This window comes from Gorilla gorilla, chromosome 5 (assembly GCF_029281585.2).
Source record: "Gorilla gorilla gorilla isolate KB3781 chromosome 5, NHGRI_mGorGor1-v2.1_pri, whole genome shotgun sequence".
Lineage (NCBI taxonomy): Eukaryota > Metazoa > Chordata > Mammalia > Primates > Hominidae > Gorilla > Gorilla gorilla.
In genome coordinates this window covers 108,004,424-108,031,425 of record NC_073229.2, presented here as the reverse complement: position 1 = coordinate 108,031,425, position 27,002 = coordinate 108,004,424, and the positions used below count along the sequence as shown (strand labels likewise).

The 27,002-nt window shown below is 39.3% G+C and overlaps 2 protein-coding genes across 13 annotated transcripts in view; both read right to left on the bottom strand.

Moving 5' to 3' along the window:
* Positions 1-17,663, bottom strand: part of CYB5R4 (cytochrome b5 reductase 4) — a 149,915-nt gene extending 132,252 nt beyond the window's left edge. For 11 of the 12 annotated variants that reach the window (XR_010134315.1, XR_008681169.2, XR_008681171.2 and 8 more), the window contains exons 1-2: positions 17,444-17,622; positions 12,969-13,122 (exon numbers count right to left, since the gene is read on the bottom strand). Coding sequence is in view for 3 of the 12 variants with exons in the window: in XM_063707755.1 (XP_063563825.1) it covers positions 12,969-13,122; positions 17,444-17,518 (229 nt within the window). In the remaining 9 variants the exon portion in view is untranslated. Of the gene's footprint in view, positions 1-12,968; positions 13,123-17,443 lie in introns of all 12 variants that reach the window. The other variant, XM_004044352.4, reaches the window with a different exon arrangement.
* A 2,093-nt stretch (positions 17,664-19,756) lies between these two features.
* RIPPLY2 (ripply transcriptional repressor 2) lies at positions 19,757-25,936 on the bottom strand. Its single transcript, XM_004044353.4, has 4 exons — positions 23,797-25,936; positions 23,535-23,613; positions 23,148-23,212; positions 19,757-20,032 (listed from the first exon to the last, which is right to left on the bottom strand). Exons 1-4 carry the CDS (start codon positions 23,889-23,891, stop codon positions 19,885-19,887), a joined length of 387 nt encoding a protein of 128 aa, XP_004044401.1. The 5' UTR covers positions 23,892-25,936; the 3' UTR covers positions 19,757-19,884.
* Positions 25,937-27,002: the final 1,066 nt, after the last annotated feature.

Genomic DNA, 27,002 nt, shown 5'->3' with positions numbered 1-27,002 from the left:
ATGATAGAGTTCTCATCTACGCAAACTAGACGATAGGGTGACATATTTAAACTGACGGAAAAAAGAACACTGTCAATCTAGAAATGTATGCTCAATGACAATATATCTTTAAAATGAAGGCAAAATAAAGACATTTCAGAAATAAAAGTGAGGAAATTCATAGCCAACAGACCTGCACTATAAAAAAATGTTAAAAGGGCTGGGTGCGGTGGCTCATGCCTGTAATCCCAGCACTTTGGGAGGCCGAGGCGGGTGGATCACAAGGTCAGGAGATCGAAACCATCCTGGCTAATATGGTGAAACCCGTCTCTACTAAAAATACAAAAAATTAGCCAGGTGTGGTAGCACACGCCTGTACTCCCAGACTGGGGAGGCTGAGGCAGGAGAATCCCTTGAGCCCGGGAGGCGAAGGTTGTAGTGAGCCAAGATCGTGCCACTGCACTCCAGCCTGGTGACAGAGCAAGACTCTGTCTGAAAAAAAAAAGTTAAAGGAAGTTCTTCAGCAGAAATCTGGATCAACAAAAAGGAATAACAATCACAGAAAATGGTAAAATGTGGGTAAACATAAAATATAATTTTTTAATTATCTTTATCTCTTTGAAAGATAAGTAACTGTATAAAGCAAAAATAGTAACATATTGTGGGGTTTTCAGCTTATATAGAAGTAAAATGAATAACAACAACAGCATAAGGCACAGAAAAGGAAAATGGAAGTATATTATTAAAAGGTTATTATACTATATGTGAAATCGTATATTATTTGAAAGTAGACTGATACATTAGAAATGTATATCATAAACCCTTAGAGCAACTGCTAAAAAAAAAAATCAAAGAAGTATAAAAAATAACAGTGGAGAAAAAATGGTTTCATTAAAATATAATGATAACTATGTCAACAATGGATGAATCCAGGCAGTTGAAGAATTTATGGAATTCACTGCATCACACTTGCAACTTTTTTGTAAGTCTGAAACTTTTTTCAAAATAAAATACTTCATTAAAAAGTATTTAATGACAAAAATGACCCTTAAGAAATCTTCAATATTTACCCAATCCCCACAGTGTGCAAAGTCTACAAAAGAAAATACAAAACTATACAAAGGAGAGAAACCATATGAAACCTATCAGGCTGTTGCTCACATTTGAATTAATAGACCATGAATCTATATTAGAGAACTCTCCAGAAATAACAAAGTTTCTTATTAAGGAACTAGTATGTTTCCCAACTCCAAGAGCCAACAATATGGAAACACGAAACATGGAAGTCCCTCAGCTGGGTTCTATCTTGTGATATCATTAGAATATCCCTACTGTCAGAGGCGTTTGAACCAGAGCGACTCCATTTTGAGAGAGGGCTAGGAAAAAGAGGCTGGGACCTGCCAGGCTAAATTCCGAGAAAGTCAGACATTCCTAGCCTCTAGATGTTTGTGGTTAAGGGAACAAATTAATAGTATCCACTAAACAGACCCAGACTTGGGAGTATCCAGATATCCTGATATCTGGAGAACAAAGGCATTCCTAATTTTTCTTCAAAGATAATAATATTGATTCTTGCAAAATGTAGTAATTAAGAAAATTAATCCTTTATCACAAACCCTTGTAGCAGAGCACATCTCCACATGTATACAAGCATTGTACCTAGGGTGGATGTGTTCCTCCTCTTACTCTCAGGAACACCCTCCTCTGTCCTATGGAGTAGCTGTACTTTCACTACTTTACTTTCTTAATAAACTTGCTTTTACTTTCCACTGTGGACTTGTCCTGAATTCTTTCTTGCACAAGACCCAAGGACCCTCTCTTGGGGTCTGGATCGGGAATACTTTCCTGTAACCACAGAAGGGACTACAGTGCAGAAATCCTGACCCAATGGCTACCTTTGGGTAAGTGGTGGTGGTCCTGTAACACTACCATAACGTGGTTTAAAAGTCCTGCACATCCTGTAGTCCCAGCTACTCAGGAGGCTGATATAGGAGGACTGCTTAAGCCCAGGAGTTTGGGTCCAGCCTAGGCAGCATAGTGAGACTCAGTATCTAAAAAAAATTAAAATTTTCTCTTAATTAAAAAATAAAAAGTCTTGCACATATCAAAATCTACACATGCCTCAAAGAACATTTACTGAATACTAACCATGAGCTATGCCCTCTGCCAGATGCAAGGGATATAGGGAGAAAAGTGGTACATTAATATCCTGAAACTTAAGAATAAAGACGGCCGGGCACGGTGGCTCACGCCTATAATCCCAGCACTTTGGGAGGCCGAGGCAGGTAGATCACAAGATCAAGAGTTTGAGACCAGCCTGGCCAACATGGTGAAACCCCATCTCTACTAAAAATACAAAAATTAGCTGGGCATGGTGGTGCACGCCTGTTATCCCAGCTACTCAGGAGGCTGAGGCAGGAGAATTGTTTGAACCTGGGAGGCGGAGGTTGCAGTGAGCCGAGATCGCGCCACTGCACTCCAGCCTGGCAACAGAGTGAGACTCTATCTAAAAAAAATAATAACAATAAAAAAAAGAATAAAGACAAAAATATAAAAAGTGGCTAAGAAAACGAAATAGATGTTCTAACAGAAGTCCTACATACCAGGTACAGAGGAAGAAAGCCTTGGGGAAGAAGCGATCAGGGAGGGTCAGAGTCAGGTTTTCAAAGATGAAGAGACTGAAGGAAAGAAGCTGCTGTAAGAATGAAAGGCAAGAATTGAAGATGTCAGACAATAAAGGATGACCAATGGCCCAACATCATAAAAAAGGCAGGAAAGGACTGATAAGAACACATAAAGGGATTAGCCTTGGGGGGGAAAAAAAAAGGTCTGAGAAAGAATGAGGTCTTTGAGGCCTGGCACAGTGGCTCATTCCCAGCACTTTGGGAGGCCAAGGCAGGAGGACTGCTTGAGGCCAGGAGTTCAAGACCAGTCTGGGCCACACAGTGAGGCCTGGCTCTACAAAAAAATATATATATTTTTTAAAAGTAGCCAGGTATGTTGGTGCACACCTGTAGTTCCATCTACTTTGGAGGCTGAGGTGGGAGGATTACTTGAGCCTAGGAGGTTGAGGCCACAGTGAGCTATGATCATGCCACTGCACTTTAGTCTGGGTGACAGATTGAGACACCGTTTCAAAAAAAATAAGAGGGAAGGGAAGGTAGGGGATGGGAGGGGAGAGGAAGGGAGGGGAGGGGAGGGGAGGCAGGCAAGCAGGCAGGGAGGAAGTCTTTGAAAGAAGTGTCTTTCTGATAAAAAAGAGAAGACAGAATATGGCTACCACTTCAAGTTCCTTATATTCACTGTAAACACCTGCCCGTGTACATAATTTCTTTTATCACAAAGAAATCACACATAAACACACCACCCATCCTTTGCATGCTTTTTCCTGAAGCCTGGAATAATGTTCCCATTCCTCTCCTTGCTTAGTTAACTCCCATGTATCCTTCAGATCTCAGCTCAATCTTCTGCGATCTTCACTCAGCACAGCACACCTCTCCTTAACAACACCTAACAGACTGGATTAACACTTTCTGTTCCCCGAGCAGATTGTCAATTCTATGAGAGCACAACCCATCTCTATTTTAAATTTGTATTACCCTCCAGAACGTGGTGTAAGGCACACGCGTAGCAGACCCTTGAGAAATATTCACTAAATGAATGAACCAACAAAGGAAACTTAAAACCTGTCTTCTCTATATTTTATGAGCAACAACTACACACAGTCATACGAAAAAGCAAAAACTACGTTTCATCAAATTACTAAAGATAAAAACTGTCTCAGAAGGTGGCTCATGCCTGTAATCCCAGCACTTTGGGAGGCTGAGGCAGGTGGATCACTTGAGGTCAAGAGTTCAAGACCAGCCTGGCCAAGATGGTGAAACCCCATCTCTAGTAAAAATACAAAAAATTAGCCGAGTGTGGTGATTGGTGCCTATAATCCCAGCTACTTGGGAGGCTGAGGCAAGAGAATCACTTGAACCCAGGAGATGGAGATTGCAGTGAGCCAAGATCATGCTACTGCACTCCAGCCTGGGTGACAGAGTGAGACCCTGTCAAAAAAAGAAGGATACCCTATATGATTCTTAACTAGCAATGTTAATTAACACAAGAAGAGTTATAAGTAACAGACACCCCATGATAATTTCTTAATTAATTTATGTTATGTCACTCAAAGTGAGAAACACACACAAATGCTAAAGCATGATTAACTTTAGAGCTGAATATAGTAAAACAGGAGGCAGCACAGTCTATAGCTTAAGTGTAAAGGCTTAGAATCAGGCTGCCTAAGTTGAAACAGTGGCTCCATTCTCATCAGCTATGCCTTTGGCAAGTTACCAGACTCTCTGTGGTAGACATTAATGTTTTCCCCTAGCATCCAATCCCTTCTAGCAACAGTATCACTTTTTGTTCAGGGAACTACTCCTTGTCATATATGCTTCAGTTTGGTCCCACACTAGGCTACATGATGCAGTTTGTGACCTAGGTTTAAGTGAGTTAGTATACCATTTTCCCTGAAATAGAATTACTGTACCAGCAATGGGAACTTGATCAAAACTGTTACAATCAAAGTCAAATCTAAGACCTTTATCTCAGCTATTAGAGAAACAGAACAGAACTAGAAAGTAACTAGGGTTGGAGTTTCTGTGATCATCTTCAGGCTATGAACTTAGCGTTAATCCTAAAACACAGTGATCTCAGAAGGGAAACCAAAAGATAATGTGAAAGCAGGTCCTGGGGACTTGGTCTGAGCCCCTGCATCAATCCTCACCTCTAACTTTTTAGTAACTTTTTGCTTCTGCTTAAGCCAAAATAGTTTTCTATCACTTACATCTATGACTCCCCACTAATAGATTTTATCAGCTTCAGTTTTCTTATTTGGTAAATGCGGATTCTCTAAGGTTCAGTACCCTCAATCTGTGAAATGGAGGACCTACCTCATTGGTCTGTTGTGAAAATTAACACTTAGCACATAGCATATAACTGACACATCAATAACCCTGCTAGGGTACTTAAAAAAAGGAAGCACTTTCTAAAAAGAATATTTAACTATATATGAGGTTTTAATTTAAACCTGAGAATTATGTGACTGGGTAATACATCTGAATGTGCAAAAAGATAATGGCAACAGCCAAACCATAAATAGGAGTAAAAATTGCCACTATCAAGTAATTCAGGCAATAACCAGGAATATAATGAGAGTTACTGCAGACTATCTCTAGAAATATAAGGATGCAAATGCTGAAGAAAAAAAATCTTAAACTAGCTACATCACTAATAAAAGTAACAAAACAGAAAACAACAAGTAATGAAACACCAAACAATGAAACAGAAAAGAAGCAACAGAGAAAATACAAACCAAAATTAGTTTATTCAAAATGTTAATAAAATTGATAAACTTCTAGTAAGACTGATCCAGAAAAAAAAGAGAGAAAAAATTAGCAACACCAGGAATGAAAAAGGATATATAGGGTATATCATAGAACTTAAAGACATTAAAGAAATAAAAAGGGAATATTACAAATAACTATATGCCAATATATTAAATGAGATAAAATTAATGAATTCATTGAAAAACACAACTAAAACTGACACAAAAGTAAAGAGAAAATTTAAATAGCCCTATATCCTTTTTTAAAATTAAATTTGTAATAAAAAAGAAAAACTTTCCCACAAAGAAAATTTCAGAATGTTGGCTGCAATTTCTAAACCACTGTGTCAACCAAACAGAACACCTGAGGGTTAGATGAGGCCCTCAGATCAGCAGTTTTTCCTCTCCACTAGATTTTTAATGAATGGGAGAGAAGTACAGAGAGAGAAAAAGTGAAAAAAAGGAGGAGAAGGAAAAGAGTGAATGACAATTTAGGAGATAAAGACAAGGTAAAAGTAAGAGAAAGCAAATAATCTTAGATGTCAGTAAGACAGAGGAATTAATACAATCGACAAAGACTAGATTATTTGCATAATGATGTGAAATAAGGCAACTTGAAAAATCTATGGGTTAGGTTAGAATTCAATGAACAGGCCGGGCGTGGTGGCTCACACCTGTAATCCCAGCAGTCTGGGAGGCCAAGGCTGTGGATCACCTGCAGTCAGGAGTTCCAGACCAGCCTGGCCAACATGGTGAAACCCCCATCTCTACTAAAAATACAAAAAAATTAGCCGGGCATGGTTGCAGGCGCCTATAATCCCAGCTACTCAAGAGGCTGAGGCAGGAGACTCGCTTGAATCCGGGAGACGGAGGTTGCAGTGAGCTGAGATCGTGCCATTGCACTCCAGCCTGAGTGACAAGAGTGAAACTCCGTCTCAAAAAAAAAAAAAAAAAAAAGCAAACAATGAAAGAAGGGAAATGTACCACTAAAATAATGTTGATTTTCTTCAAGGCAGAACATTGTTGATTTGTATTCAAGGCAGAACACTGACTTCTTTGACCTCAGCTAGGAACCTGCATTGCATGTTGGGCAACAAAGATTTTTTCACTGCTCTCTGCGTGTCTTTGAATGTCTAAAAGCACTGTGAGTAAGAGTTTGAGGTTACAAATACAGTGGGTTTTAATCTAACCTAAACAAGAAAATGGAAGAAGAGAGTTCAAAAATCTGCCAAGAAAGTAATGACGATAGTACACAAAGTAAACTACAGAATGGTTGAACTAACTGTAATAATAATATATTATTATTTAGATAGTATATTACTGGGTTAATATGTTCTATTACAAATTAAAACATTAGTTCCAAATTTGAAAAACTGCTCTTAAAAGAGCAGGTAGAAAAATTTCCCTGCTATGGACAAATAACACTGCAGTTTCTGAAAACAGAATTGAACCAAGGAGCCAAGGAAACCTAGGGAAAAAAAATGGTTAGATAAATCAGCTCTATTTTTGGTGGGTCTGAATTTAACCTAAAAAGTACAAAGCTTTCGTTATCATTACTGAAGTATAAATAAAAGATAATCTAAAAAAATATAGTTGGTTATCCTTGTTCATAGCAATCATTTCCATAAAATTGTTGCAAACACTGAATTAGTAAATACTGACCCATTGCTCCTTGGAAAAAATACAAAGTTGGGTTCCTGTATGCTGCAAACACTGAATTAGCGAATACTGACCCATTGCTACTAGTAAAAAATACAAAGTTGGGTTCCTATGAGCCTATAATGACAACATGTTTGTCAACCAATCAATACATAAACTTGTTTAATGTGTGTTGCTGTTTAAAGACACCTTCTTTAATATATATTGTTGATTCATGAACATTGAACTCACAGCCAACAGCTGTAACTCACTATAACTCATGTCTGAATGAAGCCTATCTGACATATATTTTCTCCGTAAGGCATACTACAGCTTTCTTGCCACAGCACTTCAGCACTATTCTTGGGGGCCATTTTAAACAGTAAAAACACCAACCAAAAACACAAAAATGTAAAAATTATGGCACTAAACAGACCTCAAAAAAAGACACTTTTTTTTTTTTTTGAGACGAAGTTATGCCCTTGTCGCCCAGGCTGGAGTGCAATGGTGTGATCTCGGCTGACTGGAACCTCTGACTCCCGGGTTCAAGCAATTCTCCTGCTTCAGCCTCCAGAGTAGCTGGGATATGTGCCACTATGCCCAGCTAATTTTTTGTATTTTTAGTAGAGCTGGAGTTTTGCCATGTTGGGCAGGTTGTTCTCGAACTCGTGACCTCAGGTGATCCGCCTGCCCTGGCCTCCCAAAGTGCTGGGATCACAGGCGTGAGCCACCGCGCCTGGTCAAAAAGATACTTTTTTACAGTATAAGAACTAAAACAAGAAGTCAGAACATAGCCTTGTCTAACCTCAGCTAGGAATGTGCACGTTGGGCAACAAAGATATTTTTCACTGCTCTGTGTGTGTCTTTGAATGAATAACAGACACTGTGAGTACTGAGTTTGAGGTTATGAATACAGTTTAGCAAGTAGGTAAACTTGCAAATATAAAGTCCATGAATAATGAGGATCAACTATATTCACAAAAATTTACACTACCTTCCTATGAGTAAATTTTAAAAGGTTTGTTGTAAATGAACCTAGAAATCTAAATAACTGCAACGGAAATATAACAGGACTAAATACTACTTCTTAGGATCCACTTCACAAGTTTTAAAAAAGTTATGAAATTAAAAATACAGACTCACTATAAGCCACTTTTGCAGTGGCATCAAGCAGGCCTCTTCAATTTACTAGTATATGACAATCAGCATAAGGAGAAATCAAAATGTGTTCATTTCTAAATAAGTGAAATCCATTAAAATACCATTTGGAGAACCTAATCTGCTAAATTTTTAGCAACAGGGACACTAGTCCTTTGGCTGTACTCAACTTTTTTTGAAATACCATTTATTCAAATGGACTGTTATTGAGTATCAAGCCACACTTCCCTTACCCTCACTAAGATAAAAGGGTGAACCATGCTGCCCAAATGATGATTTCACTACTTAATGCATCATTACTAACACTGACTATACTACAATAAAACATATCATATTACAGTAAAAACAGTCTGATCTAGGCTTGACAGAAGAACTCTCAGACGAGTGATTTAGCTACTTGCTCAACACTTTACATGTTTGTAAATCTTTAGTTCTTGAGAAAGAGAGGGAGAAACGAGAGAAAAATATAAAAACATGAATTAATGGGAAATTCAAGTTTTTTAAAAAAGCAGTAATCCCCCTACAAACCCATTTCTTCAGCATTCCAATTAACTACTACTGCATTACAATAATTACATACTTTACAGAAAATGGTGAAAATTAAATGAAAAAATTAGGAACTTGATACACACGTCTTAGAGATCATTCCAAACTGATGCTCATTTTTTACATCCCACTGTCAGCCAAGTGCTGTTTTTATACCATCATTTTAAGGTATGTGACTAGGCTCAGCACACCTGAACATGAAGCAGAAATGCTGCTACTTATTCAAAAAAAGAAAACAGTCCCCAAAATATTAGTCATAAAAACCCATACCAAATTGTATATTTTCTAAGATTTCCTGAAGAAACTGATTGTGTCTCCCACATTGTGATCAGTTGAATTCAGACCTAATCTAAAAATGGGGCAACTGTCACAAAATGAAGGAATTAGTACTTTAAAAAAGGAAAAAAAAAATGGCACTATGATACCATGCTTCCCTGTGGCACAGTTTTGATGAAAACGTGGGTCCAAACACTATCTCTAACCTTCAAGACTAAAGTTGGCACACACATTCCCCCATTAAGAAGCTATCAGTAATATTTTAAATTAGAACAGCTGTGAAGAAAAAGGTACTTTTGTTTAGTCATGTTGTCAGGTTCTAACTGAGGTCTGAGGGGAGTGGGTGGGCAAGTGGAGGGTAGCTGGAAAAACACTTGAGGAATTGCAGACAGTTTCAACATGGCTTTACTCTCTCACTGGGTGTGAGCAAGCTGTATGTACAGCGTAAGCAGGGCAATTATACTTTTTACAGACAATAGTGACTCAAAGCCAAGCACGAGCTCACATGACATGGTTACATAATGTGTGAGGTTATGTGCCTGCGCTCCAAACCCGCTGAGTCATGCTGTGCAGAAAGGCCACCTCGGCTTACTCCTGACTAAAGCACAGCCATTTCCCTTACACACGTATTTTTAGTTTCATTGGGATCATGCTAGAAGTTACCAGTAATCTGTTTGTCTCACATTCATCCTATTATTCCATGACCTTTGTCAACATCCTGGTTCACCTCCTGTTATCATCCGAACTTCTGTAAGAAGATAAATGCTTTCCTTACCCTATTTCAATTCACCGCACCTACCACCAGATTAATCTTTCCAAGGCATACTCTTATAACACTGTCCCCACATTCAAATCCCTTCAAGAGTACACACTGCCATCTATATGAGGAACACATTTCCCAGTCTGGCTTTCAAGGTTGTCCACAATCTGACCTAACATACCTTTCCAGCCTTCCTTCTTATAATTCTCCAACAATTAACCTAAGCTCCAGAACACCTCAAACTTTCCTGCGTTTGTACCTTTGTTCAGGCCTTTCCTTCCACCTGAGTGCACTTCCTCATTTCCTACTGAAATCCTGTCTACTGCTTCAAGGCTTATCTCTACCACAAAAGCATCCCTGATTTTCGTAACTCATGTGTCTCCCTTCCAACAGTCTGATATCACTTACACTTAGTAGCCCTCTTAAGGTGCTTCACTCTGCCTGCTAACAATCATTTATCCTTCCTCCATCAGCAGGGTCTAAACTGAGTATTTCTTGATAAAATAAAAGACCAAACTCTGTCAAAAAGATTTTAAAAAAGACACATCTTATTTCTACAAAGAGGGGAAAACATCTTACTATAGATAGAGTAGAACATGTTCCCCAGCAGAAACCTCTAAAAATTTCATGACCAGGTATGGTAGCTCATGCCTGTAATCCCAGCACTTTGGGAGGCTGAGGCAGGAGGACTGCTTGAGACCTGGAATTCAAGACCAGCCTGGGCAACAGAGTAAGACCCTATCTCTAGAAAAATATAAAAAATATATAAAAAAATAAATAGCTGGGCATGGTGGTGCACACTTGTCATCCTAGCTACTTAGGAGGGTGAGGCAGGAGGATTACTTAAGCTCAGGAGGTCAAGGATGCAGTGAGCCAAGATCGAGCCACTGCACTCCAGCCTAGGGGACAAAGCGAGATCCTGTCTCCTTTATAAAACAAAAAGAAAACAAAAAAAAAAACATGATTAATTCAACCACCTTACCAGACGAGGTGCTATACATTCAAATCATTACAGAGGATATGGAACCGGGAGCAGTGCAGAGGTTAAGTATCCCAAATTCATAAATCTGAAATGCTCCAAAATCTGAAACTTTTTGAGCTCCAATATATTTAACAGAAACACTCAATGGAGCATTTTAAATTTCTGGTCTTTGGATTGGGGATGCTCAACCAGTAAGTATATAATGCAAATATTCCAAAATTTGAAAAAATCCCAAATTCAAAATACTTCTGATCCCAAGCATTTTGGATAAGGGATACTCAACCTGTATCACTTTTCAAACACAGCAATCCAGTCCCTTGTCCCCATCAATACATCATATGAATAATAAAGTCTAACTGTATTCTAATAATGCTTCAATTATCTAATATCACTAGGATATGAAGGGTTCACATAATCAAGTTTTCTAAAGTGGTTTCCTAGTGCAGAAACAGAACTCAGGCATGCCTGCGGCCTGGGCCAGCTGAATGGTGTTCTTGGGAAATTAATCTTGACTTCACCCTATCTAGCAGAAAACACTCAGGCACAATGGGGAAGTCATTTTGTACCAGTTACTTGCAGCTGGTAAACAGATAGGGAGCATGAAGGAAGGATAAAGAGGGTGGCAAAAACCCTATAAACTGTCAAAAGAATCTTTTTGCACCTGCCAGAATCCTCATTCCAGATTGCTGGTACCATTCACATTTGTAGGTCTCTGAGGAACTTTGGGGAGCTGAACACCTGTTATGTCTCAATACAAACTACGTCATCACCTGCTGGAAGTTTCCATACCCTTTGCCACTGAAAATTTCACACTCTAATTGTGTCTGTTATGGGTTGAACTGTGTCCCCCGCCAAATTCATAGGTTGAAGTCCTAACCATCAGTAGCTCAGAATATGACCTTATTTGGATATAGGGTTGTTACGGATGCAAAATTAGATGAGGTCATACTGGAGTAGGGGAGGTCCCTAATCGAGTATGATTAGGGTCTATATAAAAACAGAAAATCTGACCACAGACAAGCACATAGGGAATATGCCATGTGAAGATGAAGTCAGATATTAGGGTAGTGTTCTATAAGCCAAGGAACTCCAAAGATTGCCAGCAAACCACCAGAAGCTAGGTGAGAGGCATGGAACAAATTGTTACTCAGTCCTCAGAAGGAACGAACCCTGCTGACACCCTAATCACAGACTTCTAGCCATCAAAACTATGAGACAAATTTCTGTTGTTTAAGTCATCTAGTTTGTGGTCCTTTGTTACGGCATCCATAGGAAATTAATACAGCATTTATTGGTGTTGATATCACCAATCCACTGTGAAAACCACCAGACACCTCTTTAAGTGACCATACTTCTTAGAAGTAAGTGTTACACTCATTGAACAAATACAAGTCAATGGCCTGTATGTGCCAGCCACTAAGGACAGAGCAGTAAGACCGACAATGTCCCTGCCTCATATAGGTTATAGTGTAGTCAGGATAACTGACAACAAACCAAAACTACACAATGATAAAATTACAATTGCATTAAGAACAAAAATGATATATTTCCCTTCCTCTCTAAACAGATGGTAAACACAGTTAACCATGTATGGAGCCTCATGGTATAGCTGGATGCCTTTCATTTTTATTTTTGTTCCCCTACTAGATAACAGGTTGTTGGCTACCACAAAGTCAGCTTTTATCAGCTACCTTCTTGTCTGTCTGCTCACCTCCTCCAATACATTTATATCTAATTTGGAGTTTCTAATGCACTCTGAGCTAAACAAAATCAAGTAACTAATATTGCTAAGAAACATATACCATGTAATGAAAATTGCTGCAAGTGAAAACTGAAGATTTGGCTTTAATGCAGGACTTTCAGGTTTACTTTAGATTCTCAGAGATTTTTTTTCCAACTGAATTCTGTTATAAGGCTCTGAGACAGAAAGTTATTGCTATATAAACTGGATTTTACCAAATAATTTTGTACTATATTGCCTGGCAAATGCTTGTTTCCTTTCAAAGGAAATGCAGTACAAGGAAGCAAGAAAACTTTTTCGTATCAGAAGTTCACTGTTTTCTGCATCAGAATATAATGGTTACTTAAGGAAGAAATACTATCCAAAGTCAGAATTATATAAGTTATTGTCAAGCACAAGGCATATTTTTGTTAAATAATTGTCAATTGTTTAAAATAACATGACTATGAGGTTATGTAACATCATAATTGGAAAGTTCAGGCAACATTTTTTGAAGGACTTAATAAATACCACCTACCTCTTATGCATATCCAACAATCATCTTTTTTGTTGTGTTTCTTAAGTTCTTCTTCAGTTACTTCAATTAACCTGCCTTTTAATCCCGTTAGATCCTTTCCACTTTTGGTCAGTCGAATCCAATCCATAAGGCTTCTGCCCTGTTTTAAAGGTACCTAAAAATGGAAAAAGGAAGAATTAAATCTAGCTTCTTCATTACTTTTAATTCCATTTTAAAAGATAATAAAACTCAAATCTAACACTTCTATAAATCCTTTTACAGTTTTAAGAGGCTGTCAACATTGTTTATGCTGTATTTGAATTACAAAAGGTAGGGCTTAGAAATTCTACCATACAAATTTTCACCATATTGATGTCACAGTACAGTAGTCCATCAGTATTCCTGGGGGACTGGTCCTAGGACTTCCCCCTACCCTACACCAAAATCCAGGATGCTCAAGTGTCTCATATAAAATGGCAAAGTACTGACATGTAACCTATGAACATCCTTGCATATACTTTAAATAATCTCTAGATTACTAATAATACCTAAAGCAACGTAAATGCTATGTAAATGGTTGTTGTATTGCATTGTTTTATAATTCTTATTTTTTTATTGTTGTATTGTTATTTTTAATTTTTTTCCCCAAATATTTTTGATCCAAAGTTGGTTGACTCCTTGGACGCGGAACCCACGGCTACACAGGGCTGACCATATAACAGGAATGGTATTGAACCAGAAACTAGAAAAGAGGTTCTGGTCCCGGCTCTGACATTAATATGTTACAGTTAACCAGTTTGGACCAAAATTTCTTCACCTTAAAAATCAAAGAGATTTGATAGAAGAAAAGGTAAAGAGACAATTAACTATAGTTGATTTTCTGGACTGTCAAGATAAACAAACTATTAGAAATCATTAGATAGCAATCTTATCTAAGAATCCACTGAGTAACAAAGTTTATCAAATAATGGAAAATAAAACTTGTAACACTGTAGGGAAGGGGTGGCAAACTATGGCCTGTACCTGTTTCTATACAGCCCTTGGGCAAAGAATCATCTTCACATGTGGTGGTAAAGAGCCTGAAACCTTACGAGGCTCTCAAAGCCGAAAACACCACCTGGCCCTTTGCAGAAAAAAAACTGCCAACCCTTGCCTAGGGAACTTAGTAACAGGATGGTTTGGGTTTTTATTTTGTTTTGTCTTATAAAACACATTTTCAAAGTTTTCAGACGAGAAGTATTATTAGTACTTTGACCAGAACGTTTTCAAGATATCTCTATGGAACTAAGCTTGTCTGACTAATTTGTAACGTAGTAACAGAAGAATGTTTAATGTAAAAGCAGACACATTCAAGGATGTTTACATATCTCACTTCCCTGAATCATATCTATTTTAGACATCCATTTACTCCCAAAGTAACCAAGTTAATAGGTCTGTGGTGCCTTTCACATTCCATCCTATCAATCTACATCATTCCATTCTGGCTATCACTGAAACTCTAGGTCTCTTGATCCCAATAAATGAAGTGTGAGAAAATGACCTTTCCCATCCCAAACTAAAATCACTCACCTCTCTCCATTCCATAATCCACAGGATAGTTAAAGCAATCTTTCAGAAATGCAAATCTAATCACAGGCTCTCCCTCCTTCAGTGGCTCCTCAGGTCACCTTACAACAACGTCTCTAAATTCCCTAGGGATTTACCAGGTCTTCACAATCTGGTCACAGTTGACTGTACTAGCTCCATGTTCTAACTTTTGCTCCTTTCCATTATATACTTTAGCCAAATGGGAACTGATTATTTGATTCCTTTATTGCTGTCAAGTACTTGCTTATAGTAGTGTTGCTTTCCCTGCATGGATCAACCTCACTCCAACTCCCATTAATTCCTCTGGAAGGCTTCTCTGATCCTCAACTCCTTAGTGGTCATAGCACCCTGTTGTAGTACTTATGACATTATAACTGAATGTTCACTATTTCATGCAACCTATGAGACTAAACACCTTGAAATCAGAGACCACAAACTCCAGCATATGGTAGGTTCTCAATAAGTATTTGTTTACTAGTATTAATAGAAATAATAACGATCATATGTTGAGTGCATATTCTGTGTCACACTCAAGTCTGTGAGATCTGAATAAAAGCCTCAGGACAAGTAGCATTTACTGGGTGCTTACCAAGGCTGTGCTAAGAGAAACATTATCTCATTGAATCCTATGAACAATCCTATAAAATGGGTACTGTTATTCTCATTTACATCTGAGGAAACAGACTCAAAGAGATTAACTGGCAGATATGGTGAAAGAATCTAGGTCTTTCTCACTTCAAAATCTGTGCCTTTAAAAAATTACAATAAGCCTTCACTTAAGCTGGTCACTAGGTGCTTGGAAACTAAACTATGTACAACGAAACTAATTTTACCGTGGGTTAATTGACATAAACAAAAGTTCCTGCAGCATATTTCTGGTCACAAAAACATCACCAGACTTCTAAATAAAGACCAAAATACTTCTAATATTAAACACTGAAAGAAATGTTAGCTATATATACATTTAAGAAAGATTAATTAAAAAACAAGTAAGATAATTATTTACCCAACTATTCCAGTTCAATGTCACAGGTAGTCAGAGCCTATCCCAGTAGCTCAGGGCACAAGGCAGGAACCGACCCTGGACAGGATGCCATCCTATGGCAAGGCACACTCATACACACCCAATATTCACACAGACTGGTACCATTTAGCCACACCAATTAACCTAACTTGCATATCTTTGGGCTGTAGCAGGAAACCAGAGTACCCAGAGAAAACCCACGCAGACACAGAGCATGCAAACTCCAAAGACAGTGGCCCCGGCCGAAATGAATTTTTTTTCTCATCAATATTATAACTAAATGCTGTTGAATGAAACAACACTATTTGAGAACCTTTTGTATAATACACAACCTTCCCAACTAGGTTCTATTTTCTCAGCCTCTACCCATTTCATCCAAACCTGACTCAGTTTTTACATTCTCAGCATCATCTTGTTTCACAAAGAAAAGAGGAAAAAGAGTGGAGTCTGAGTTTTCCTTAGAATTGCACAATAATCTTATTTTGTTCTCTTTTTGGACCAAAGACTCACCTTTGCCATCACCCCCTGTGTGACTTTTTGTCTTTGCTTCTAAGTTTTCTCCTTTAAATGGATGCTAACAACACAGTTGGTATTTTTAACGAAGAAGGGCAGTAACTCATATTCTAATTCAGAGATTTTTTCTGGAAGGACTGTAATTCAGTCAAGTATTTAGCTTCAAGAAATAGGTCAAAAACCAGTGAGAAAAATATACATGATTGGATGGCTAGATGATTGATATATGAATCAGTAAATGAAATTTCACAGCAGAACCACAACACAAGCCTACGCAATTTAGGGCAACATTTCTTAGCCAGTTTCCTTTTCTGTGAAATAGAGACAATAAAAGCTTTCACTTCAAAGGATAATTGTGAAAATTAAAGTTAATACATGCAAAGCACTGAGAATACACACGGCCACCCGTAAGTACTTAAGAAATCTCTGGAAAGCTAATGAAAACTACAGATCCCTGAACCTATATTTATTCTGAACTAGAATCAGAACGCCAGGTCTAAGTGGAGAAAAATAACAAAATCGATAAGGGTTCCAAATGATGCTAAGACTCAAGAGTTAACCGAGTGGCCCAAGTTAAGTGGAAGTGTCACAAACGAAAGATAAAGATATGGTTACAGAATGAGGAACTAACAAATAGGAACAAACAACATTCGCAAAAGAACAAAGAACACAATTTTTATTGAATTCTGCAAATATCAAATATATCTGTACAGTATTCCACCTGTTGCTAACAGCAACTGTGCTCAACAAGAACTCAAGAGTATTATATTTGCTTCGAAGTTAGCAAGTGATACTAGTAGAAAAGGCAATGACAAAACAATCAGGTACCAGAGGAAGAAAGAAAGGCAGTATGTCTTGGATAGTGTCTGTAAACCTGACCTAGCTCCCCAGCTCCAGAAGTCCCCATCCTTGCACGGACGGTCACTGTCGCCACTGCCAAGCCTTTCCCTCCTGCGAAGGAACCCACATCGAGTGATGTGGTACAACTCCTTCAGGCAGTGAAGAACAAAAGACCAGGGAGAAGATGAGGTTGAGGGAAGGAGGCTAATACCGAGCGCCTATAATACCGCAAGCACAGTGCCTGGCTCTGTCATATAAATTTAAATAGCGGGAAAGGACTTGGAGGAAGGGAACGGATAGAGCGGGATAAAGGACCAGAAAGAAGAGGGACTGCTAGGGGAAAGGGAGGAGGTAAGGAGAGTTTAGGGACTGTAGACAGAGTGGGATCAGAAAGAGGTTGCAGGCAAGGACAGCAGGGAACGACAGCTTAGAGAGGGGTGCAGGAGCTGGGAGTTGGGGCGGAAGAAGAGAACACACACTGCCAGAGCTCGAAACGCAGCGAGGGGAGAGACTCACGGAGCCACCCGCTTACCTTGCTACGCCCCCCGGAGGCGACACGCTGCTGCGACCTGGGGGCCGGGAAAGACTGAGAAGGGACGTTCAGCATCTTCAAACCCCGGCCCCGGGCCCTGCCCGGGTATCGCCGCCGGACGGTACAGCACCTCCAGCTCCGGCTCTGTGGCCGGGCAGAGGCCAAGCCCCCGACCCACTTCCGGGGTCGCCAGGGGTGAGGCGCATTCTGACGCAGCACGTCCGCGGAGGGCGGAGCCAACGGGACAGAGGGAGGGCCGGCAGGGAGGAAGTACGCATGCTCAGCTAGTTCCGCATCCCGAACTTCAGCACCGGAGCAAGGTGACAGCTATTTCGTGGAAAGATTAGAGAGTGAAGCTGTTCCTTAGCCTTGGTGCTGACCGAATGTGGGAACAAATTCTTACTCCTGTTAACCCGGAACAGTAATGTCTGTTCATTGTTAAGCAGTACCATCACACTACTTGAAATATGGACTAAAACGAATTTTAGTTTCTCTGAAATTCTTTCCTGTAAGGCACTAGGCTGTAATGCAAAGAGCATCTCACACCTTTAAGAGCAAAAATATCAAATGTCAACAGCCACTACTGTGGGGTAAGAAGAAAACCTCACCTTTCAGCACCCTTAAACCTCAACTTTAAGCATGCTGAGGGCTAATGAATGCGCGAAAGACGTTAGTAAAGTCTCCTTCTGCTCTATTCACCCACTCACAAATTCTCCCTCCTTATGTAACTTCCTGTCTTCACTGGGAATTGTGTACTGATGCAGCTCACCTCCAGCTGTGGTGATGAAGTAACGTTTAAAAGTCAGATTTGGTTTGCATGCCATCCCCGCACTTAATGACTGAGCTGTCTTATGCAAGTTACTTTAGTATCTCAAAGTCTCATTTTCCCCATCTGCATAATGGGTTTATTAAAGATTAAAGGATCATATGTAAACTACATACTGCAGTGCCTGATTAATATTAGGTACTGAATAAGTGGCAGTGGCTGTTTGTGATATTCCGACATATTAATGGGAAAAGGACCAACACTGTGCAGGTAAACACCAGGCTCTAATGCTCAAAATCTGATGTTTTTTGTTTGTTTGATTGATTGTTTTGTGTGTCCCTTGGGGAACACATAGATCTTGAGAGTAGAATCCAATAAGGGAGAAAGTTTTCAGGAGAAGAAACATAGTTCTAAATAATCCTCCCCATCCTCCTTTAATTACTAATTTTTCCTAACTCCGAACATATTGTCATGCTTTAAACTTTCTCTGTTTAACTACTTAGTTCTTAAAGTGCCTAAAAAATCAAGGTTATGTTTGCAGAATCAGAAGAAAAAGTGTGTGACTATATGTGGCCATTCAAATAAGAGCATTCAAATAAGGTAGCCACCTATGACATTCACCTCTATCCATTTTTATTTGCAATTGAAATGCCTATTATGAGAAGACTGAATTTGAGCTAAAAGAACCTCATGACTATAATTAACTGTATTACTTTGACTTTGCAAATTGCTTCTGTGTTCTCTCTCATTAAATGATGACATATTCTTCTAGAGTCTACACAAGAAAAACTAATCACTGAGATTTATTTCACTTCTCGTTAGAAAACGTTTACATAAGAATATCAAAAGCAGAGAACCAGAGCAAGGAAAAGTTAATATTGTTGAAGAATGTTCCATACTTTCCAAATTTCTTAGCTCCCCTTTGTACAGAAATGGAAGATACTGTCAACTTCTGGCCTTTAGACTCCACTTTTTTAGACTCCATATCAATCACTCAAATTTAAACGTTTTGTTTTAATTCTAGGGATCCCTCAATGTAGTACATTAAGTATTAAACATCCATACTATTTTACTACTGGATTTAAGGACTGAAGAGGAGTATTAAAATATGAGTTACTTTGCTCATCATTTATTTAAAATATCTATAACTTAAAAGCCCTAAGATTGATTCCCTTTTTCAATTACAGGCAACGATCTAATGTGTTTTTCTCCATCTGCTAAGAAATCTTTACTAATAAATGAGTGATTTCTAACATAAGGCTATTTTCTTCATTATCTAATAAGATAATATTGATATGTAACTACAACATCCAACTGGCATCAGTAGGAAATAGCAGATGTTAAAAGATTCAGTCTTGAGAATTAAATACTGTCATTCTTTGCAAAATTATAACTAAATATAAATTTGCAATTTAATGAAGAGAAAAATGTATTCTTTGTAAGCCCCAAATATTTATAATACAATCAAGACATTTGTAGATGGCACCTGTTTTAGATTCCAACATTCAATTCTAGTGTAGGGATAAAGAAAAGGCCAAATACCAGAATAATTACAAAATATTTCATTTTATTAATAATTTATATACAAATAAATTAGTTTAAAATAATTATGATACATTTGTACACTAAATTTAAACCCTACAAGCTTTGGATATAATCAAAAGTACTAATCAGATTAATTTTCACAGGTCAGCTCCTCAATTTCATCTTCGCTATCAGAATCTTCATAAAATGAAATTGTGGCTTGAATTGGAAAATTTTTCAGAAGAGCTTCTGCTTCTTGATATAAGTAATCATAACATTTTGATTTTGGCCAAAATAGTCTGAAAGAAGCAGACAACATGTTTTATTTTTTCACATTCAGAATCTTTAAACTCATGAAATGGTCAAATTTCAAGAGCTCCATATATTTAACAATTGACTTATACATTTGGATATAGCCTTAAGATACAGAGTTAAAATATGCTACTATCACAGCTTTCATGGAATCTACTTGCCCAAGTATCAATAATTGTTTGATTATTGTAAATCTTTATTCAAGCTGTAAATTGGATCAAACAAATTTACACTAAACCCTGGATATGCGTAAGATCAATGTTTACCTTACTTTGTACATTATGGATATATTTATTCTTATAATATATAGAAGATTTGTCTTCCAGTTCCTAAATTCCTTTGGAAAAAATGAATTGAGTTCTACCACTACATTAAAAACTTTAATGATAGCCAGCTTTATAAAGATGACAAAATATTATGCACCTTACAAAAAGGTGGAAATAACCTATTATCTTACTTAAAACTCACAGATTTAACTCTTATGGAAGTAGACAATGTAAGTTTAAAAATGTATAAAAACCAGTATTTTAAAATTTTTGTCTATGCACTCACAACTTGTGGCATAGAAAGACTACTTCTGACCTCAACTTTGATTCTATCTGCCTGTCTCCTCCCCATTCAACTAAATTTGTGAATATCATATGAAATGTTGAGAAATTATATATGTTTTATACAAATAACTGGCATGTAAGTATGATTACCTCAGAATTTCAAAAATCTGACAAATACTAATCTTGCCTTCTGGTCTTCATCAAGGAAAAGAAAGAGGAGAGATAAGGCTGAATCACCAAGTACAGTGCAGTCATTTTAGTGCAGGGTAAACAGCCCATATATCCATACAACGGAGTCATTCCAACAAATGGAAGATTACATTATGTTCGGTATGCTCCACTTTAAAAGGCAGAAAAACAAACAATGCAGTTTATAAATGTTTCCAGCAAAAATCATAAAAAAAAAGTTTCTATTTTTGATGCTTAAACAAGTAACTATCAATTATTCAGTCGTTCAATAAATATTTTAGTGATCCCTTGTGCCAACATAATTCACAATTTAAAGATGAATAAATCATGGTCCCTACCCTCAAAAAGTTGACAGCTGAATAAAAAGAATAAAACACACCATATTAGTCAAGATATAAATGAATAAAAATAAAATATAAGAGAAGCACAATTAAATTGTAACCGTACTTCAGAAAAGAAAGGAATTTCTTATATAAGAAACAATTTATTTCCTAATGCGTAACTGGAACTGGCAAACCCAAAGAATGCTAGTCATTATGATACTCTGTCCAGAATTTCTCACTGTGGGCCATTTTTCTCCCAGGGCCCGCATACTTTTCTGAGTTTCTTCCTGTTCTGATTCTTCTCAGTCTCCTTTGTGGACCTCTCTTTCTCTGTGTACTGGTTAGATGCTGGCCTTCCCTCAGGTTTTCACTGAGAACATCAGCTCTCCCTCTAAACAAACTAGGATGACCTGGCCCACTGTCATGATTTCCCCACCCTACATTTACCATGGACTCCCAAGTCTGCATTTCCACTTAAGATCTTGACTCTGGGCCCCTCACTTACGTACGCAGTTCTCTACAGGATATCACTCTTTGGATGCCCCATAGGCACATTAAATATGATAAGTGGAAAACTTGACTCATGGTCTCACCTCCCAAATCTGTTTTCGGCCCTAATTTACATTCTTTTAGTACAGCATTCACCTGCTCACCAGCCACAAACTTAGGAGCCATTCTGGCCTTTTACCTCTTCTTCACCTACCATATCCAATACGTTATAAAGCCTAATCTATTTTGTCATTCAAGTATTTCCTAGATTCACCGAGTCTCACCCTCACTTCCACTGTCTTACAATGGCTCATCATTATTTCTTACCTGAAAAATTGCAGAACTTCCAGTTTTACTTTTGATGTCCTGACTAAGCCTATTTAACATATACCCCCAAAACTACCTTCGGAATAAAGCCCATGGGTTCCCAACACTACATACAGGATCAGGACAAAACTCTGTAGAAGAGTGTGCAAGATTTGGCCTCTGATTACCCTGCTAAAATGACCACAACTTCACACACCTAAACTCCTTGGAGTTCCCACAAGGAGCCACACCGTTTCATGATCCTGCTTCTCTTTTCCAATGCTATTTCTTTTGCTCCCACTTCCCATTCATCTGACTAACTTTTCCAAGACTCAACCAGGTAACCACAACTTATAATATACACTTCCCTGACCCTTCCCCCTACCACTGACAGATTTAGGCACTTCGTGCCCTGCCCATACTTGTAAAACTAACCAAACTAAATTCCATTACAACACTTGTCATGTGCTGTGACTACTTTTTCCTGTGTCCTTCTCCAGTGCTAGTACACGGTAGGAAATTAGATGTAATGACTTCTATGTGTTATTTATGACCACGGGCACTTTACAAACATCATTCAGCTCTTCATTTAACAGCTCTCGGAGGCAGGAAAACTGCAGAATTATTAACATTTCACCTGAATAAAAGTGACACAGAATCTTAGATAAAGGCTGACTTCCTGTGGCTAGGAACAGTAAACTAGCTCCGCAAGTTAAATAAACTTTTGACCCTTTCTATAACCATTCTCAATAATCTTTAGGATTTTCATTACATTTCTATTTTTTCCTACTCGGCAAACTTGATTTGCTGTAAGACTGTAACTGTTAATCCCATTCTTCCTTCCAGATTGCAAGACAAAAGCAGCATACACACTCTGCCTGATGCGAAGTCAATTTCATTCGAACCCTTTAGGATTTAAAAATAAGAACTGTTTTGCCAGCACAAGATGTCACCGCTCTCTTACCATATCATCCCCTTTCCCTCTTCGTAATATATTCATCAAGTTCACTGAGTATGTATTCATCAATAGTCCCTTTACGTGGGACCGTGAGCCCCTACCTTTTTCAATTTGATGAGTGAGAAGATAAGTAACCTTGAAGCCAGATTTTCAGAGAGAGAGAGAGAGAGAGAGAGAGAGAGAGAGAGAGACTGCAGGACCAGCTGCGGAGCTGGGCTGCGCGATGCCCCTGGCTCTTCCCTGGGGCTGGAGGAGCGGGAGACCTTCGGCGAGGCCTGTCACTCACCTGACTGGGTGCCTGAATTGGTAAAGCTTTCCTGAGGCTGCGGTCATTCCAGGGCCATCGGGCATCTGGAGAGGAAAGAAAGTGAATCCAGTTATCACCCACCTCCTTCTAGAAAGTGGAAACGTGCACGACCCAGTGTTCCTCGTGCCCGCTGGGAATGTAACCCCAGGGCTCTCAGCAGCCTTGCTCCCGGCTGGGTGCCTGTGGCCCATCGCTCCAGAGGACACATCCGCCGCGTCGGCACCTTTATGGCCACCGGCAGGCGGGATGTTAAGCGAGAGGCAGGACCGGTGTCTCGCATGTCTCTCTCAGGCCCTGCGTCCCGAGAGCCCTGGTCGATCTTCTGCACCCGTGGGAGGCGCGGCCTGAGACGCGTGGCTCACTCACCGCCTCCGCAGCGTGGTTCGGCGTCTCCGCTTCTTTCTTGCCTCCGGCGTCCACCCAGGGTCTCCAGAAGCTTTCGTATCTGCGGGATGGGGGAGCACAAGGCGCGCAGAGGAGACGTGAGCCCAGACCCGGGAGAATCCACCGAAGCCGAGCGCTGGCACCGGGGAGTGGGGGATGGAGAGTTGGAGGGGAGGAGCTGGGGAGGCGCAGGCGGGAGAGACGGGGGAAGCTGGGAGGCGCAGAGCAGCGCGGAGAAGCCTACCCGGAGTCCGCGCCCGCGCGCCGCGTAGGGCCGTCGGTGGCCGTGCACGCCGCAGCTCCACTCTCTGTGCCCTCTGCGCCTCCTGCGGTCTCCATGACGCCGCAGAGCTGGGCGGAAGGCCGCTGCTAGCTCGCGGGCAATCTTGGCCAGTTCCAGTAGGTCCGAGACCCGAGCTTTATATAGCCCTCGCGGCCTGCTGCACATTGAGAGGTTCGCTGCCTCTCCGCCCCTCTCCCCTGCTAGCCGCATAAACAAAAAGGCTGCGCGTGAAGGCGCACCGGGCTGAGCCCCGGGTGTGAACGCGTGCAACTCCCAAATGGCCCGGGACAGGGTTTTGTCGAGCGAATGTTAATCGCCCTTCGACACATGGCTGCGGTGAAAAACAACATTCGCCCGAGCAGCCAATTTCCGTGTGAAGAGGCCAGGAGGAGATGGAATTAAGCGAGTCTACACGTTTTGTGTATTTCTGCAAAAAGGCCAAGTGACTGGTTAATTGCTTGATTCGCTGGAGACTCAGGACTTGGCCTGTGGCAAACCAACTGGTTCTGCATCCCCTGTTCTAAAAGCTGGGATGCAGACTAGAATTCAAAGGAATAAACTTAATTCCTCTTCATGGAACAATTTTTTTAAAAATGGGGTGAATGGATGGACTCCTTGAGAGAGGAATGTCGGTTTTTTAAAAAAGTATTGATAAACTAGGTTCATACTCCAGCCTATTATTATTTGAAGATAATAGAAAATTATTGGCAGCAATAGGTAAATTGTAAAAGATTCGCTGTTCTGGCTAACAGAGCCAGAGACTGGAGTCATGTGATTTGGGCATAGAGCTCTAAATTATCTTCTTGTGTCTTTTGTGGTTTTCCCCAATATTTTATCAGTATCCTCCTACAATAACTTTTGAGTTCGTCTATACACCTCTGTCACTATTTGGTATTTTGTCACTCAATGGTAATTAGAAAACTTTTTTGAGGGCAGTGTTGTGGAATGATAATGAAATCTTGAAAAGTTATGATATGAGACAAGTTAATCAAACGTCTGCACCCCTGTTTCTCTGATTTGAGTTACCCCTCACTTATCTACCACTAAACTTTGTAAAAAGTGTTATGCATCGAGGGAAAGATGATATATAAATGTTATATATTTTTTTCAAAATGTTTTAAATAATAAAACTGGACTTTCTCTTAAAAGTTTAGACAAAAACCTTGATTGTAAACTACAGTTGTCTCTGCTATTCATTCAGCTACTGCATAGGAAAATAATTTAATTATTAATAGTAGCTAAGAGCCTATAATGATCTACCTGCCAGGAAGGTGAGATTTGGGTTGCTTCTGATAAGAAAATCAGTAAGGATAGATACCTAATGCATGTCTGCATCCCCTACAGTTATTGTTAGGCTAAATAAAATAAAGCTTATAAAATGCGTTTTGCAGTGCCTGACATATAGTAAGCCTTCAACAGATTTTAAGCTACGTAAAAAAATATAAGGCCTTAACAGATGTTAACCTTTCTGATAAAATGGCTTATTATTTCAGTTCCATAATGTAAACTAGTTAAATCATTGTGGAAGATGGTGTGGTGATTCCTCAAAGACCTACAAGCAGAAGTACCATTTGACCTAGCAATCCCATTACTAGGTATATATGCAAAGGAATATCAATCGTTATTTTACAAAGATGGCATGCATAATGTTTGTATGCGTATGTTCATTGCAGCACTATTTGCTATAGCAAAGATATGGATTCAACTCAAATGCCCATCAGTAATAGACTGGATAAAGAAAATGTGGTACATACACAACACGAAATACTATGCAGCCATAAAAAGGAACAAGATCGTGTCCTTTCCAAGGACGTGGATGGAGCTGAAAGCCGTTATCCTCAGCAAACTCACGCAGGAACATAAAACCAAACACTACATGTTCTCACTTATAAGTGGGAGCTGAATAATGAGAACATCTGGACACAGGGAGGGGAAAAACACACACTGGGCCTGTCAGTGGGTGGAGTGGAAGGAGAGAGAGGATTAGGAAAAATAGCTAATGCATGCTAGGCTTAATACCTAGGTGATGGGTTGATAGGTGCAGCAAACTACCATGGCACATGTTTACCTATGTAACAAACCTGCACATCCTGCACATGTACCACAGAACTTAAAATGAAAATAAAAAATTAAAAAAAATCTTTTTGAGGTGGCTGTAATGTGCTAATTACTATGCTTTCCAGATAAGGACAGTAAGGTATTCCTCCTATCCTTGAGAAGATTACAATTATTCCAAACTCTGACCACTACAATAAACACATAAGCAAAAAAAAAAAAAAATTAAAGTGACACATTCAATAGTAAAAGTGCATTTTAGGCAGATAGGTGGGAGGAACTTAAGAAGTCTGTTTGGGATAACCAGGAAAGCCTTCTTAGAGTAAATCAAATCTAAGTTGATATTTTTGGAAGGATTAATCAAAGAATGGTATTGTCTGGGTTGTTCAGGAGTGAGAGGAAAAGGGACTGGATATCTCTGGAGCAGAGATGCTGTAGAGGTAGAAGGGGTTTGGACTATCAAGAGCCTAAAATGCTATGCTAAGTCATTTTCACTTTATTCTGTAAGCACTGATGAAAGATTTTAAGCAGGAAAGTGGAATGGCATTTCATAAAAATCACTCAGGCAGCCATATGGAAAATGGATTTAGGAAAGGCTAGAGACAGGGAGTCCATTTATAAGGCCACTGTAATAGTCTAGGCAAGAGATAGTAAGATGTGCACTAAGAATGGAGATGAAGGGATAGATTTGAAGGATACTTAGGAAATAGAACCTGAAGAACTACTTGAGTCATAAAATGTAGGAGGACTTGAAAGTGGAGTCTGGATATATTCCCAGGTTTCTAGCCCGATTAAGTGAGTAAATGGTGATGGCTCAAACACAGACATAGAAAACAGGGAGCATAAGATAAAGAGCAGGTGAGATCCTCTTATGTTGTTTTATTCTGTTAATGATGTGCAGGAAAAAAATAATGAGTTTGGTTTTGAATCTTAAATCAGTCAGGATGGGCTGGGCTATTTGGTGGTAACAAGCAACTCAGAAATCTCACAGGCTTGAAATAGCAAGGGCTTATTTTTCACTCATGCCCTATATCCATTTTTGGTTGGTGTGAGGTCGGCTCTACATCATCTTCACTTAAGGATGTAAGCTGATGGAGCCTCTTCCCGCTGGA